Source organism: Nesoenas mayeri, assembly GCF_963082525.1.
Source record: "Nesoenas mayeri genome assembly, chromosome: 27".
NCBI classification, from domain to species: Eukaryota; Metazoa; Chordata; class Aves; order Columbiformes; family Columbidae; genus Nesoenas; species Nesoenas mayeri.
This window is the reverse complement of record NC_137555.1, coordinates 3,748,678-3,764,397: the sequence shown is the minus strand read 5'-3', so window position 1 is coordinate 3,764,397 and position 15,720 is coordinate 3,748,678. Positions and strand designations below refer to the sequence as shown.

The 15,720-nt window shown below is 48.0% G+C and overlaps 2 protein-coding genes across 7 annotated transcripts; both read left to right on the top strand.

Annotated features, from left to right (window-relative positions):
* The first annotated feature begins 66 nt into the window (after positions 1–66).
* Positions 67–3,591, top strand: PCNA (proliferating cell nuclear antigen). Its single transcript, XM_080360371.1, has 6 exons — positions 67–358; positions 1,007–1,104; positions 1,513–1,580; positions 1,746–1,940; positions 2,838–2,961; positions 3,065–3,591. Exons 1-6 carry the CDS (start codon positions 138–140, stop codon positions 3,145–3,147), a joined length of 789 nt encoding a protein of 262 aa, XP_080216497.1. The 5' UTR covers positions 67–137; the 3' UTR covers positions 3,148–3,591.
* Positions 3,592–3,726: 135 nt separating this feature from the next.
* Positions 3,727–12,691, top strand: TMEM230 (transmembrane protein 230). 6 transcript variants are annotated; one of them, XR_013923397.1, is made up of 6 exons: positions 3,727–5,988; positions 7,615–7,742; positions 8,590–8,712; positions 9,516–10,240; positions 10,784–10,930; positions 11,012–12,690. XR_013923397.1 is itself a non-coding variant. In XM_080360375.1 (5 exons), exons 2-4 carry the CDS (start codon positions 7,644–7,646, stop codon positions 9,654–9,656), a joined length of 363 nt encoding a protein of 120 aa, XP_080216501.1. In that variant the 5' UTR covers positions 3,727–5,988; positions 7,615–7,643; the 3' UTR covers positions 9,657–9,692; positions 10,784–12,691. The 6 variants fall into 6 exon arrangements, 4 of the variants coding, with proteins under 4 accessions (XP_080216501.1, XP_080216499.1, XP_080216500.1 ...); XR_013923398.1 differs by having other exon boundaries at positions 10,784–12,690; XM_080360375.1 differs by having other exon boundaries at positions 9,516–9,692; positions 10,784–12,691.
* Positions 12,692–15,720: the final 3,029 nt, after the last annotated feature.

Here is a 15,720-nt window from a genome sequence, read left to right as displayed (position 1 = left end):
GCCGCAGGCGATTGGCTGTGGTGCGGCGGTGGGCGGGGCGCAGAAGACTATAAAAGGGAGCTCTTGTGGGGCCAGCGCTAGTTTGGGGGCCGGTTGTGTTGTGGGGTGTTGTTTGTGCCCTTATCGCTGCTGCGAGGATGTTCGAGGCGCGGCTGGTACAGGGCTCGGTGCTCAAGCGGGTGCTGGAGGCCCTCAAGGACCTCATCACCGAGGCCTGCTGGGACCTGGGCTCGGGCGGCATCAGCCTGCAGAGCATGGACTCCTCGCACGTGTCCCTGGTGCAGCTCACGCTGCGCTCCGAGGGCTTCGACACCTACCGCTGCGACCGCAACATCGCCATGGGCGTCAACCTCTCCAGGTGCGGGCGGCGGGGCCTTTCCGAGCGCTGGGACTGGGGGTGGGGGGGCCCGGGCCCGAGGGCTGCGGGGTGTGTGGGGGGAGGGGGTGAGGCGAGCGGGCGCCTTCACTCCCGCCGTCCCTGGGGAGCGGTTTCTGGGGCGGACGGAACCGTTGGGATCCCCCCATCGCCCGTCCCCCCTATTCTCCTCAGAGCTCTCGCGCCGTTTTTTCGCGGGGCCTGTCGGCGGCGCTGACGTCACTGCCGGGCGCGCCATGGCGGGAAAGGCTGGCGGGAGAGGGGCGGCCATGGCGCGTAACCGCCCGGCCCGGGGATGGGGTGGGGGGAACCTGGGCTCTGCTCACAGAATCCTGAGTGTCAGGGGTTGGGAGGGACCTGGAAAGCTCATCCAGTGCAATCCCCCCATGGAGCAGGAACACCCAGATGAGGTTACACAGGAAGGTGTCCAGGCGGGTTGGAATGTCTGCACAGAAGGAGACTCCACAACCCCCCTGGGCAGCCTGGGCCAGGCTCTGACACCCTCACTGTGAAACAGCTCCCTACGAGGCTGCTGTTCGCCAGCTTTGTTTTCATTCAGTAGCAGACAATGGGCTGGCATTTCTGACATGTCTTTATAATACTGTGAGTAACCAGCCTTTCCCCCCCCAGTATGTCCAAAATACTGAAGTGTGCTGGCAACGAAGACATCATCACTCTGCGAGCAGAAGACAATGCGGATACGTTGGCTCTAGTGTTTGAAGCACCAAGTGAGTGTTAGATTTGGGAGCAAATTTTTCTACTGTGATATTTTTGGGTAATTTTCATAAACCGTCCAGGTGGGGGGGAAGGAAGTGACAATAAATAGTTCAGAAATGAGAGGGGCCACCTGGTAATTCTGAATTTGGCTGGAGATGTAAGCTTAGCCAACTTGACAAATGTTCTCTTTGTAAGAGACTCTTCTTTAGGCCACAAAAAGATGCCCTTGGCAGGTTCCCATCTTAGAGCCTACAAAAGGCTGTTGGGGTCACTTCCAGATTTCAAGCTCTAATTAAACAAGATGTATCTTATTGTCATAACTGAACTGTTTTTACCTGGAGGGAGGAAAGGGGCAAAAGTTAAATTCAGGATGAAAACTTCGAGAAAACACTGGCTCAAACTATGTTTTATTTCTTTAGATCAGGAAAAGGTTTCTGATTATGAGATGAAGCTTATGGACCTCGACGTGGAGCAGCTTGGAATTCCAGTAAGTAGCGGCTCAAGTGACTGTACTGTCTCAGAAATGGGCATTTTCCCATTTTCACATCAAACTTTGAGCTTGTGATGTAATTTCCTTTGGAAAGACAAAGTCAAGCATAGGGAGTAGACCAACCTTCTTAGTCGGAGTTTAATTCTGACGCTTCTTTCGCAGGAACAAGAATACAGTTGCGTGGTGAAAATGCCTTCTGCTGAATTCGCGCGCATCTGCAGAGATCTCAGCCACATTGGCGATGCAGTTGTCATCTCCTGCGCAAAAGACGGCGTGAAGTTCTCAGCTAACGGAGAGCTGGGCAACGGAAACATCAAACTGTCGCAGACCAGTAACGTGGATAAGGAGGAAGAAGCTGTAAGTTAAACCTTCGTGGTGACTGTGGTGTCCTCTGTGTTGAGGTTTTTACTAATATGAATAATTCTCTGACATGTTGAGGGTTAAAGTTGGGTCACTGGATTATGTATTTTTCTAATTTATAGTTAAGAGCTGTTGCCAACTGTGAGTCCCTACCCTGGCGCCTGTGGGCAGAATAGAGTGGGGAGCACTTCTGGCTGCCTTTGCATGAGGTTGCTGGATCTGGAATCAGAGAATCATTTTGGTTGGAAAAGCCCCTCAAGATCAAGTCCACCCATAACCCACCCCCGGCACTGCCCCATGTCCTGAGAACCTCATGTCCGTCTGTCCAACCCTCCAGGGCTGGTGACTCCAGCACTGCCCTGGGCAGCCTGTTCCAATGCCCCACAACCCTTTGGGGAAGAAATTGTTCCCACATCCAACCTCAACCTCCCCTGGCGCAACTTGAGGCCGTTTCCTCTGCTCCTGGCGCTTGTTCCTGGGGAGCAGAGCCCGACCCCCCTGGCTCCAAGCTCCTTTCAGGCAGTTCAGAGATCAGAAGGTCTCCCCTCAGCTCCTGTTCTCCAGCTGAACCCCCAGGTCCCTCAGCCGCTCCATCACACTTGTGCTCCAGCCCCTCACCAGCTCCGTTCCCTTCTCTCCACTCGCTCCAGCACCTCAAGGGCTTTCATGAGCTGATCCCGCCACCCCTGGGGCTGCCATTTTGTGTTTTGAGGTGATTTTGGTCCCACCATTTTGAGCCCTGAGGTGATTTTGGTGCTGCCATTTTGAGCCCTGAGCTGAGGAGCCCAAAACTGCCCCAGGGATTCGCAGTGTGGCCTCAAGGGGAGGCCCCTGGAGAGGCCTGAGGGACCCTGTTGCACTTACTGACATTGAACCTTGCTGCTGGTTTTCCAGGTTGCAATAGAGATGAATGAGCCTGTCCAACTGACCTTTGCTCTGAGGTACCTCAACTTCTTTACCAAAGCCACCCCCCTGTCCCCCACAGTGACACTCAGCATGTCTGCAGACGTTCCTCTTGGTAAGTAGAAACATCTTGCCTTGTAAAATCTCATGGAACTGCATTAAGAGCACTTGACTTTTCTGAAAAACCTTCTAAATCGATTTGTTTTTCATCTCCCCAGTTGTGGAGTACAAGATTGCCGACATGGGACACTTAAAATATTACCTGGCTCCAAAGATCGAAGACCAGCAAGAAGGCTCTTAATAGGAGCGGGACTGAGGGGAGACGACAACCAACTTTGAGGAGGAAATGGTGTTTTTAGCAATTCCAGTGCGTTGCAGCATCGTATGAGCACCGTTAGGCATTTGTGTAGATATCTTTGTAAATATTTTTCGCCTTACTCTTTTGCTATACCCTTGTCATTGGAAATAGGAAATTTTGTGTTGGTTTTGTTAGGTTTTTTTTCTAGTCTGTTCCTATACGTCCAATAATCTCTTTAGATGTTGCCTTAAGGTGAGATATCTTACTCCTCTCAACCCATGTTAGAGAAGGGGGGCAATATTTAAAAAGCTGTTTCCTAGACTTTCACCTGTGGAATTAGTTGACTGTAGGGTTGCTGTTCAATTATGCCACGACTTTATTTGTCCTTCATCCGTTTATTTTTGGAGCCGGTATTCTGCAACTTGGAAAATAAAGACTATAATTTCATGGGGTTTATCCTGTTTAAATGTGGTTGGGTGAATCAGTGCTTTGTCAAACTCTGCTTTTTCGAAGGAACGTGGCTTGTTTTGCGCTGGGGTTACCGGTGCGTGCTGGGATGGTTTAGGTGCTGAAATGAGGAGTGTGGATAATTCATTGCCCTGTGATGCTGTTTCCTTTAAGCAGAGGTTTGCGGAGCAGCTTTTCCCGATGGTGCAGCAGCTTTGGCTGATGCCACCTCTAATTCTTGGTGAACTCGGGGTGTGTGGACACACATGCGGTGATTTGGTGACCAACGAGCTGTGTGAACCTTCTGGGTTTGGTTCCATTTCTGGCTGATCCATGTGAAGCCATGTGGTTGTTTTTGTCCCCACCTTACACAATCCTGGTGACAAGTGTTACCTGTTCCACCAGTGATTCTTCTTCATTGAGGAGCTTTGTGATCATGGTTGTATTGTTGATGGAGAGGTAAGGTTTACACCACATTTCACCTGGAAAATGTGAAGGAAAAGTAGGATTTTAAAACCATTTCAGGCACCTTCTGGGGTTTTTCTTCACTTTATTGCTGCCAGCCATAAATCCTTTCCTGCTGTCTGAAATGAGCAACTCCACTTTGTCACAAATGAAGAAACACTAAAAACCAATGACAAAATTACAGTTGTGCTGTGGTGAATTGTCTGGCCAGGCTCTCAAGTGCTGTGGAGATGCTGATTTTTTAGGAGGCTGTGAGCAAACCAAGAACATCCTGAGCACAAACTGCCTGTGGACTTGAACAGATGGAGCAGAATTTCACAAGGTGGCAGCACCGATCAAGAGACAAATTCTGCTGTGTCAGAATGATGCAGCTACCAGAGGAGGAGCTGGTCCTGCTCAGGCTGGGGACAAGACTTGACATGTCCCTGCCCTGGATTCCCCATTGCTGCTTGTGCTGCTTTATTAGCACAGATGCTTTGCTTGAACCTCGGGGTTTCTGCTGCTTTAAACCCTGGGTTTCCTGCTGCTTGAACTCTGGTTTGCTGCGGTGCAGGTGGTTGTGCAGTTTCAGTTCCCATACAGAGTTTTGTGTCACGTTTTCAGAGCGTACCCCAATTTATTCTCTCGAACTCGGCTTCCTGAGCCATTCAGCGATGTTAAGAAAACATCTCGAAAGCGAGATCTGACCCAGCTGCACTCAAGTTTTTTGGCAATTACTGGGTTGTTGCCCTTAGTAAAATTGCCCAGAACAGGAGCGGTGGATGCCCTGGGTAACCAGGAGGCTTTTTTCCCCCCAAATATGATTCTTCTTGGATTGTATCACCATTGAACCCACAAGTCCAGTGAGCAAATCAGTGAACAATCAAAGATTCCTGGTGTTGAGAATAACTCTGGTTTCCAATTATGTGCATAAAGCTGGGCTGGGGATTGTAGCAAATTCCTGTAGTGGCGATCACCAAACTCATTATTTGTCCTATTCCGCTCATAAGCACATTGTAAACCATGGTTTAATTGCTTATTTTTACAGCCATAACGACCTAATTGAGCGGCCTCATGTCGCAAGAAGCATCCTTCAGCATCAGTATCTACGCACTTGCGCGGTCTGTGTTATGGAGAGATCCTTAAAGAAGCTGAATGTTTATTTTGCCGTTGCCAAACCCTAATACTCACAATTAATATATTAATTTAACAATAAAAGCTGGGGAGGCTTAGTAAATGCTACGTTTCTCCACGTTCGAGAGCGCAAGCTTTGGAAGTTTATATCTTGAATATATTTATATATTGAGGTTTTTTACCAAGGAGCAAAGGAATAAGAAAAGGGGAGGGAGAATGCTTTGAAACTTTGAAGATTAGGTGTTCGAGGCTCAATATGGTGTGTACTTTATTAATTTATAGGAACCAGAACAACAGCAATTCCCTCAGGTCCAGGTTTGGAGTGATGGGAAGCGAATCCCCCACTATATTCCATCTGATGGGTTAATATTGCTCCAGGTGTTCCAAACAATTTTCTGGGTTTAGCTTTTGATGCAGCGCCTGTCAGTTTAATTACATCCGGATCTTCCCGTAGAAAATGAGCTTTATTTGTGTAGGAGGGATGTGTAAGATGGTTCACAAACCACCGACAAAACGCAGCCATGAGGTGACCGATCCACTCGGGACGATTAAATTAATGGTTCACAACCCACCAACAAACGCCGCCAAGGTGGCTGATCCACTCTGGTGTGACAGGATGTGGTCTGAGGATAATTAACTTTAATTCCAGCTGCTGATCTGGCCCATGAGGCTGAAAACCGGAGGCTCAGAAGCGGCCCGGAGGCCGCGGCCTTAACCTGGAAGGAAACGGCGGCGGCGGAGAATAAACTTCCTGGGTTGTCGGGCGGCCGGGGAAGAAGAGACGTGAAGGGAGAGATGGAGCAGCGGCGCAAATAGCGGGTGAGCGTCTTCATGGGGGGGGTTTATTCATGTTTTGGAGCCCTTGAGGGGTTTTGGGGGGAGTTCCAGATATTGGGAACTTGCTGCGTCGCAGCAGAGAAACCATTTGGAGTTCGGAGGGGGGATCGGTGTGTTTTTTGTTAGATGTGACGTTTGAGCTCCCAAAAGGGTTAAAAAATCACATCCCCTTTCCTTTTTTCTCCCTTCTCTTCCCAGGGATAACAATATATTGCTGTTATTTAGGGGATAAATAGGATTTTGTCTTGAAATGTCATGTTTGTATTTATTGATGAGCTTATAGGCCTGCGCTCTGCCCTGGAAACCTTTCCCCGGCTTCTGATGGTGTTTAAAACACAACTGTAGCGCAGCATGTTAAAATAATTGAATTATAAGCATGATTCAGTATTTATTTGCCTCTTGAAGTGCACAGCACGTCTTATTTCTGACCTGGAACCAATGTAGAGTGTGAGTGAAGCTCAGTGGACTTTGTACCCGGCCCTTAAACATGAGGTCTGAGAGGGTGTTTTTTATTATTAATCTTTAATAACCTCTTTCTTCTTGATAAGCAAATTAATAAGAAGGGCAGGGCAGTTTCTGCAAGTGTAAATTGGAAATAATTCCTCGGAATAGCCTGGTAAATAAATCAGGAGTAAATCCCACGATCCTTAAGGGTGAAATGGGGCAGAGTCGGGGAATTGGCCACATTTCAGATGCGCTTGTTTGGTTTTGGCTTTTCCCCCCCTGCACATCAACCCCTGAGGATGCGACTGTTACCACCCCATAGGTGGGTGGTATTTCCATTATCGATGGGGCTTGAAATGTGTTTAGTCTGTGCTTGGGTTTTGCTATGGTGGGGGGGAATTCAAGTTGAAAGTGCAGCTGAGGGGGTTTAAGCTCAGAGGGTTTATATAAAAGATCATGGTTTGTTCTTTTTTTTTTCCTTATAAAAGTCAAATTTACCGTAGGAGGAACTAATTCCACCAGCGTGGGGGAATTGCAGGGTACAGCTCTGGCGTAACTAAATAAAGCTCAGCCTAAACTCTGCCTCCCTAGGGCCGGACAGACAGTGACCTGCACTTTAGCTTCCTGTGGGTTTTTTGGTCACCTCATGCACCAGCCACCCCGTCCCCTCGTCACGTTCCTCTGAGTCATCACTCAGGCCGTCTCAGTTATGACAGCTCCACTTTGTTCGAGTTTTTAGTGGTGTTAGTTATTTATTTTTAATGGATCTGTTGCAAAACAGCGGGTTGAAAAGCCGCTTTGTTTAGTCCTGGTTTGGCTTTATTTTCTAGTGTCCCTGTGTAGAAATAGCTGGACCTCTGACATCTCCTTGCGAAATGAGAGCTGCTTATACATTGTGTGTTATTCTGGAAGTTCTATCTTGTTTTAAATACAGTTCCTTTGCTTTCAAATATTAGCAGCTATGTTCATACTTGTGCATTTTAGGCGTAGATACGAAGCTTTGTTTGGACAGATTGAATTGATGAAAAAGAACTAAGATTTATGAGCAAAGATTTATGAATTTTATACACAAAGATTTATGAATTTTATACGCAAAGATTTATGAATTTTATGCACGTCCACCTTGCTCTGATTTTCCTCTTCTCGCTGTTTTTTGTCTTCCAGGTTCCAGCTGATGCTCCAGCTTCTATGTAATGATGCCGTCACGTACCAATCTGACTGCTGGCATTCCCAGTAGCAAAGTCAAATATTCCAAGCTCTCCAGCACTGACGATGGATATATTGACCTGCAGGTACCAAAATGGGCAAGAAAACCTCTTTCTGCTATTTCCGTGGGCAGGATTCCTCGCAGAAGGGCCGTTTCAGAGCCCTGCTGCAATGATCTGTTCTGTGTCATCTGCTTTATTTTGTCTTTCATAATTTACACACTCAAGGGGTTGAAAACCATCAGCAGATGTAGCTGAATTAACTCACCTTCTGTACTTGAAGGCCAAATGCTGTCAGTTTGCCTGCTCATATCATTTTAGAGTCCTGTTTCTAGCTTTCATTTACTCTTGTTAAATAAAGCAGCTGGAGCTGTGGCCTCCAAAGTAAGAAACTGCTCAGAATTACCCAGTTTGCATAAATTTTGCCAAAGAAACACCACCGTGCTTTTTCACATGTGGCTTTGCAGTTTGAAGTCTGTTCAGAACAAGGCCTACAGACAGCAGTGCCGTATTGCATAACGATCTTACTTGAGAATCGTTTAAAAACCCAACATAACGAAAGCAAAGATCAGGTCGGCATCAATATCTGAGTGTTTCTTATGTACCCACATTTAGAAGTTTTCATGAATGAATTAATGGCAGGTCATTCTTGATATAGAAATCATAAGAGGTGTTATACACACGAAGAAAATAGGTAACCAACTCCGTAATGCTGGTGTAACAGCTTTAATTGCTCTGGTTCCAGCTGTACCAAAAATCAGTGATGGAGAAAAGTAACTACATGACTGTCCTGTAAGGAACAGGGACTTGGACTCAATGATGTTTATGGGTCCCATCCAACTGGAGATAGAATCACAGAATCCCAGAATATCTGCTGGTATGGGAGGGGAATTGTTGGGTTAAACTCATTAATGCTTGTTTGTTTTCCATCCAGTTCAAGAAGAGCCCACCAAAAATCCCCTACAAGGCCATCGCGCTGGCGATCGTGCTCTTCATGATCGGGACCTTCCTCATCATCATCGGCGCCCTCCTCTTGGCTGGATACATTAGCAAAGGCGTAAGTGCTTTAATTACGCTTCTGGTAGGAGTTTTGCGCTGCTTGCCCATTCCTCAAAGCCAGCCGTGAACCGAAATGTTGCATTTCAAAGTTCCGAGCGAGGAAGTGATGCCCCGCGCTGCCCCGCTGCTGCGACAGCCTCCGGTGTCCCCTCTAATGTCTCCTGTGATGGCCTGAGCGGGTTTGTAGCCGGAGATTTGCCCAGGAGGGCTGAGTTTCTTTGTCCTACCTGGGCTACAGTTTCATTTTAATGCTATTATACATCCCCGCTCGCTGTCCTGGCGAAACTTAACACTGGGATCATCGCTCTCCTAGTGAAGATCTGGTACCTTCTCTGTAGGAGATTCCAGACACAGCCCCACTTTGCTCATCCCTCTGCGTTTATGATCCATTGAAATGGGATCTGTGGTTTATATCAGACTCGGTGCTGCTCTGTGGCACGTTTCTCCTTTTACCCCGTGCCGTATGGAATGACTTTACGACCGGCAGCTGCTGCTTATCCTGGAATCGGCAGCATTTTGGGTGGATCGGCAGCAATCCAGGTGCAGATAGGAGAGCCGCCCCTCTTATCCGAAGGAGAAATTGAGTTGAGGGTTTCCTGTAGCAAGCAGGAGCTGCCACACCAGCGAGAGGAATTTTTGCTTAACCTGAAGATAACATATTTCTGATTTGAATGACATTTTTGGCCGCTAACCATAGGGATGAATAATTGTGGTAATTTGCTCAGCGAGGCAGGGCTGAAAAAGGAAAGGCTCCCCTATGTATGTTTGCTTTTTGCGCTCACATCTCTCTCTGTGCCGTAGGGAACCGACCGCGCCATCCCCGTCCTCATCATTGGGATCCTGGTGTTTCTCCCAGGCTTCTACCACCTGCGCATCGCCTACTACGCATCCAAAGGCTACCGGGGCTATTCCTATGACGACATCCCGGATTTTGACGATTGAACGATGTATTAAATTCCATTTCTAATTAGGTTGGCGGTAAGAGCTGTTAGTTCCCCGGATCTCAGCGCCTGTAAGGTTGTATATGAAGCAAATCGGTCACAAGACGCCAGTTCCTGGGTTTGAGGTGTTGCAGGTTTTTCCATTGGGGGGCGGGGGTTTTGAACGTGGACATGACCAAAAAGATTTTGCAACGTTAGGTGGGAAGAACATGTGATTTGTTGTGTTTTCCTCTCTTGGTTACATCATGCTGGTTACTCATAAGTTGTTCTTTTTGGGCAAGGCAATTCTAGCAATTTTCCAAAAACAGATGAGCCAGTTTCAGCAGCAAAGGTATTTTTTATTTCTTTATAGAGTTTATTTCAGTTTCCAGTGAGATTGTGGTTATCACTGGGTTTATCTTTGCAGACAAACACCGTGGTGAAATTCTATTGCTCTTTGCCCATCAGAAATGCTTCCGATCTACTTGTCCTGTGCTCATCTGGAGTGACAAAGTCAGACGTGTGCAAGAGGGGAGGAAACTGCATTTGCATTAAACAGTTTACACACAGTGCATTTGCACAACTGCTCTTGTCCCACTGACAAAGGTTATTTACTCAAACACATTTTTTCTGTTGCCCACGGCACTGTTGATGTTGGCAAAATCTGCTTCTCCTTTAAAAGGCCTGTTGTTGAATTTTGTTTATTATTTTAAACCAAACGGATACAGGCAGAAGAGTTGGAATCCGGACTAGGACTCAAGTGTCTAAATACCAAAAAGCTTCGTTTGGACTAGTGTGGATATCAGAGACACTTGAATTCCATCTGTTCTATGTATATTTGGAATCATTTTGTCCTTGTCTAGATATGCTGTGCATAACTCCCTAGACTGGTCAAAAGAAAATCTCTGTGTAGTTTGCACTGAACAAATCCTGTTCGTATTGTTTGCTAGCTTCAGTGATATGTTATTCAGGGCAAACAGATAGCAGCTCTATTTTATGTAAAATAAAACCCGTCTGTCTCCTGAAGCGGGAATGAACTCAGTGTCCTGGACAAGTGACAAGTAGTGATGCAAGTATATGCATTTAATATGAATAAACCTCGCTATATTCTGTGTACAAACCATAAGTTTCTCCTTTTCACGTTCGCAGATCTCGCTGTGCACTAGAAACTGTTCTGGGCAACCACATTAAGGCTTTAGCTGCGTGTGCTGCTGCCCGATGCAGCCGCTGCCATCAGCGCTGGGCTGTGCTGAGCTTTGGATCGGCAGAGCCGGGGATGAGGCTTAACCTCGCCAGGTCAGGATTCGCTTGTTGAACCTCACACTCAGCCCTCCTTAAACATACCAAGACCCCGGACTTGTAATCGCTTTGTTTCAGGGTCCAAACAGCCGTTTCCTTTTGTTGCGCGGTGTGACCGTGTCTGTTTGAACGTGGCCTGCGCTGATACTCCAGAATTATCACGTGCGCCTTGTGGACTGGGCGTTTTTGTCAGGAAGAGGGGTGGGTTATCACCGCCTGCGCAGAGCAGGTCTGTGGAGATGCTGAGATGAGAACGGCGCTCGATAAAAGCCTCGCTCTGAAAGTCCTCTGAAAATCGCCCATTTTCCTCCTCCGACGTTCTCTGTTAAACCCAAACCCTGAGCTAAGGTCTTTTTTTAACCTACATCTCACCCTCATTTGGCTTAATTGGCTGCGCTCTGAGGAACGGCTGATTGAATTTGGGATCTCCCTCCGCACGTTCTCTGCTGCGTCACGTCAGCCTCACGTTCCCGGCACCGACTCTTCCCACATGTTGTCACGTCCTTGGCAGCAGCTGAAATGCGGCAATTAAAGCCGGGTCTGGGCCGGGAGAGCGGCTGCTGACGCAAACGGTGAATCAGCCGCTATTAGGGGATAAGAATGTGGGGTTTGTTTGGGTTTTGGGAAAGGGGAGAGGAAGTGGAAGGGAAGTTTAGATGGCAAAAGAAAAGCGGGAGGGAGAAGATGCTTTCCAGTGGGGCTGAGAAGATGCGGAAAGCTGGGTTGGCTCAAGGATAAGGAAATGCAGGGGGTAGGAGAGGAACACGCTGACATTTCTGGAGGAAAGGCAATTAATAAGTGTGGTTGTTATTTGACAGAAGCAAAGTCCTCAGGCAGCACAGTGTATAAATACAAACAGTCTCTGCCCTGATGCTCAGGGCTGTCTGCATGAGGGATGGCCAAAGGGAAATCTTCCTCTCTACAGGGATTGTTTTATGTCTAATTTGGGAAAAAAAGAGGCACTTTGGGGAAAGAAAAAACCTCTGGGGACCCCTGGAAAAATGTAGATCCAGATGACTTCATTTGTTGAGCTGACATCTTGCATTCTAAGCATGGTTTTCCTCCAGAGTTGGTCTCTAGATGTTCTGATGTCGATTAATTGCCAGGGTTCAATTTTCTCTCGCAAAGTAGTTTACATTTATTTCAAGAGATTGGAAAATTCGACTGCAAACACTTGGTTTCTCTGAGCCCGATCAGCGCTGCTCTGGTGTAGGTTTGAGTGGAATCGGTGCCGTCAGCATTTGTATTTGCTAATATATTAGATGCTTGGTTCCCCTCCTGTAAAATCACAACTGTTGTGGGTTTGGGACGAACTGAGTCACTACAGTGATGTGGGGAAGAGGAAAACGCCTGGGAAGAGGTTTCTGGTTCTAGAGCAGGACTTGAATGATAAATAAGGCACCGTCTGAACGCTGATGAATGAGGATAATACTGAATAGCTGATTTCTTTATTGAGCATCACCCACTCTGGGCAGCTGTCTACCAGAAATAAATAGTTGGCATTTATATAGCTCCATGGAGTATTGTGATGCACAGAAGCTCTGGAGAAAGAACATGCACCCAGATTTTCGGCTTTTCTCTAGGAGTGCTTGAATTTGGGTATTCTCAGTGATGCTCTTCTGTGGTAGATTTATATGATTATGTATTTAATACCATAAAGTTCCTGGGAAGACATTTGGAAATGTGATTCTAGAGTCCTTTGGCCAGCAGTCCCACGAAAATCTCCCCCAATGTATTATTTATAAAAGCAAAGACGCATTTGAAGTAAACGTCTTGATTTTATGTGTGGGGTGGCTTTGTGGGTTGTTTGGGAGGGTTTTTGTGGGTTTTTTTGGCTGTCTGGGTGAACAAAGCTAAAGAAAGTTCCCAAGCATCATCCCATCAGAGGAAACTTCCCTGATGTAGAGAAGCCGTTTGAAACATCCAGGTGAACAAACAAGGCGGCCGTGGAGACTCTGGGGTGGCTGCAGCCATGAACTCCAAGCCCTGGAGGTGGCTGCAAGATCCAGAGCGGCTCTTTCTCTGCTCCTCGTTAGCAGTGGCTCATCGTTAAGAGCTCATTGTGCTCCCTGAGGCGGTGGGACCTGTTCTTGTCCTCTCCAGGAGGCTCCTGCCCACCGTTGGTGGTGCAAATGCCACCAGCTGACAGAGGTGGCCACCCCGCATACCTCATTTTCTAACACTTCCCACAGCGTTTCCCTTGAGGAGGGGAATCTCGCAGCAGATTTGTACCGAGCGCTGACATTCGAATGTCGAGCTAAGGAGTGAACCCGCTGCCCACGCGCTGGCTGAGGGACCTTGGTGGGTTTCCAGGAGAGGCTGCACGCCCGGAGATGCTGCTGGGAGCACCATGATGGGCTCTGCGAGGGTTTATCGCAAATATCGCATCAGTGCTGCATCTCTAGGTCGCGGTCAGTGCCTCTGTTGGGATATCGTGTAGAACGCCTGCCCAAAAGGGGCTCTGTATCATAGGAGGGATGGAGATAAGGGGCGATAGGAAAAGCCAGACAGCCAAAGTGTTGTGCAAATGGTTCTGCTAAACCCTTGAAAAAAGAGGCAGAAATTGTGCTTGCGTCGGTTGCTTGATGCAGTGGAGCAGTGAGAAGTTTTACCAGCATGGAGACTGTGCGTGAGTCTGAGTCCAGGTGGAGCCACAGCCCTGAAGGCTCAGCCCGCTACCCTGGTCTCTCAGTTCTTTGTTTTAAGGCTTGTGGAGCCGGCAATGTTGTGATTCTTACAGGATCGTGATTTTGCATCTGTCCGCACAGCCAGGCTTGTGAGGGACGTCCTTCCCTCTGCAGGTGCTGCAGCCTGATCCTGGAAAAGGGGCTGGAAGTACCAAAATGATGCGAGGCTGGAGCAGCTCTGCTGTGGGACAGGCTGAGTGAGTTGAGGTGTCCAGCTGGAGAAGAGAAGCTCCGGGGACACCTTATTGCTGCATTTCTGTGCTTAAAAGGGGATGATAAGAAAGATGGGGAGAGACTTTTGAGCAGGGCCTGTTGCGATAGGACAGGAGGTGATGGTTTTAAACTAAACGAGGGAGATTCAGGCTGGATATAATGAAATTGTTGCTCATGAGGGTGGTGAGAGCCTGGCCCAGGTTCCCAGAGAGGTGGTGGATGAGCCATCCCTGGAGACATCCCAGGCCAGGCTGGACGGGGCTCTGAGCAACCTGAGCGGGTGAAGATGTCCCTGCTCATGGCAGGGGGGGCTCTGGGGGAGCTGGGGAGGTCCCTTCAACCCCCAACTGTTCTATGATACTCCAGGTAGCAACTTTCTATGTGTTCTACATATTTCTCAGCATCACTGTTGATCATTAGGCAAGTGATGAGCAAGGCCCATCACTAGTCCCGTGGTGATGCTACAAGAAGAAAATTGAGTTTCTAACAGCTTTTCTCACTGGTGGTTTGTATTTCCTCACCCCCAAGGCCTGGCTGGAGGTTGGTTGTCCACAGAGCCAGGTGAGGAATCTGGGCTGGCCAGCAAGTTCCCGATCTTAGTCCTGAAAATACTCTACTAAAGTTGTGTGAAACATCTGCAGAGATGGAGAGAGAACGCGATGACTCAGAGCACGCAGGCTACGACCCCCGTGCTATAAATACAGCCCTAAACCAAATCATTTCTTGAACAAACAGCACAATCTGCAACAGCATCTCCGGTGCTTTTCTGGTACCCGTCGTGCAGGAACACTCAGCCCAGCCCCACAGTCAGGATTTGCTTTCTTTCTGTCAACTGCAATTAGCCAAATTTAGCGACATTTGCCACCGAGAGGCTCCATGCTCTGCTGCTGCTCTTCCAGCACTATGGATTTTTTCGCTTAGCACAAAAGACGACGTCAAAGCCCCGTGGGGCAGGAAGAAATGACTCGGCACAACAGTTCTGTCCCTTCTAATCAGATTTGTGCTTCACTCCACTTACGCTGTGGTCCAAACCGGTTTCTCTGCGCTCTCTGCATCCTCCTCCCCCTTGTGCCTGGTCCTTAAAGCTCCCAAGGCTCAGCTCATTCATACAATTGCATCTTCTCCCTCGGCCGTTCCTCCTGGCCGTTCCCTCAGGGTGTTTCTCCTGTTCTCCCCAGTGAGATTTCTACCTCCAGGTCTCCTCCTGCCGTCCCACTTGGCCCTTTCCTCATTGCTGAACCCCAGAGCTCATCAGCTTAGCAGGTAAGCGCAAACCGAACCTTTGCTTTGCCTCTTCCAGCTCAGAGTCATCAGCAACCCCGGCCTCATTTTCTGCCTTCTCCACCTGCTGAAATGAAAACGTTCTTTGCCTTTTTCCTGCAGCTCTGTGTTCATCCCCGGCTGTGTTTTCATGCCGTGTGAAACGCGGATATGCACGTTCACAGGGTTCCTTTCCTCTACCCTCAAGCTGCTTGTGTCTTAATGTTTTTAGGAATGCTGGATTTAACTAAAAATAGCCCAGACAGTTCAGTGGGCCACAGCAGTTTCCTCCCTCCCAAGAGAACCGGCTTTGTTCTGGGAAGCAGCCAAGGGTCAAGGGAAGATAAAATCTTAGGAAAAAAGCTTAATTGTGGATTAGAAATGATTGTTTCCAAAATATTTCAGGGACTGTTTTGCTTCTCCAGGCTCAGGCAGACTTTGCTTTGTGCTGATTAGGTACTTGTTACCGTAAGGCTTTTCCTTCTGCGGTTCTGCCCATATCTAGGAAGGTTTTAATTGGAAGCAAGACAATTATTAGGTCCTTTTTGTGGGCTGCATGGGCAGAGCTGACTTGTGACAAGGATCAGGAAGCGAATGTTTCCTTCCCTGCCGCTGTCCTTGTGTTGG

Coding starts and splice junctions, on each gene's coding strand:
- TMEM230 (XM_080360375.1), top strand. CDS start 7,644: ATGATGCCGTCACGTACCAATCTGACTGCTGGCATTCCCAGTAGCAAA. Junction 7,743..8,589: donor ATGGATATATTGACCTGCAG/GTACCAAAATGG, acceptor TTTTCCATCCAG/TTCAAGAAGAGCCCACCAAA. Junction 8,713..9,515: donor CTGGATACATTAGCAAAGGC/GTAAGTGCTTTA, acceptor TCTGTGCCGTAG/GGAACCGACCGCGCCATCCC.
- PCNA (XM_080360371.1), top strand. CDS start 138: ATGTTCGAGGCGCGGCTGGTACAGGGCTCGGTGCTCAAGCGGGTGCTG. Junction 359..1,006: donor ATGGGCGTCAACCTCTCCAG/GTGCGGGCGGCG, acceptor TTCCCCCCCCAG/TATGTCCAAAATACTGAAGT. Junction 1,581..1,745: donor TGGAGCAGCTTGGAATTCCA/GTAAGTAGCGGC, acceptor CTTCTTTCGCAG/GAACAAGAATACAGTTGCGT.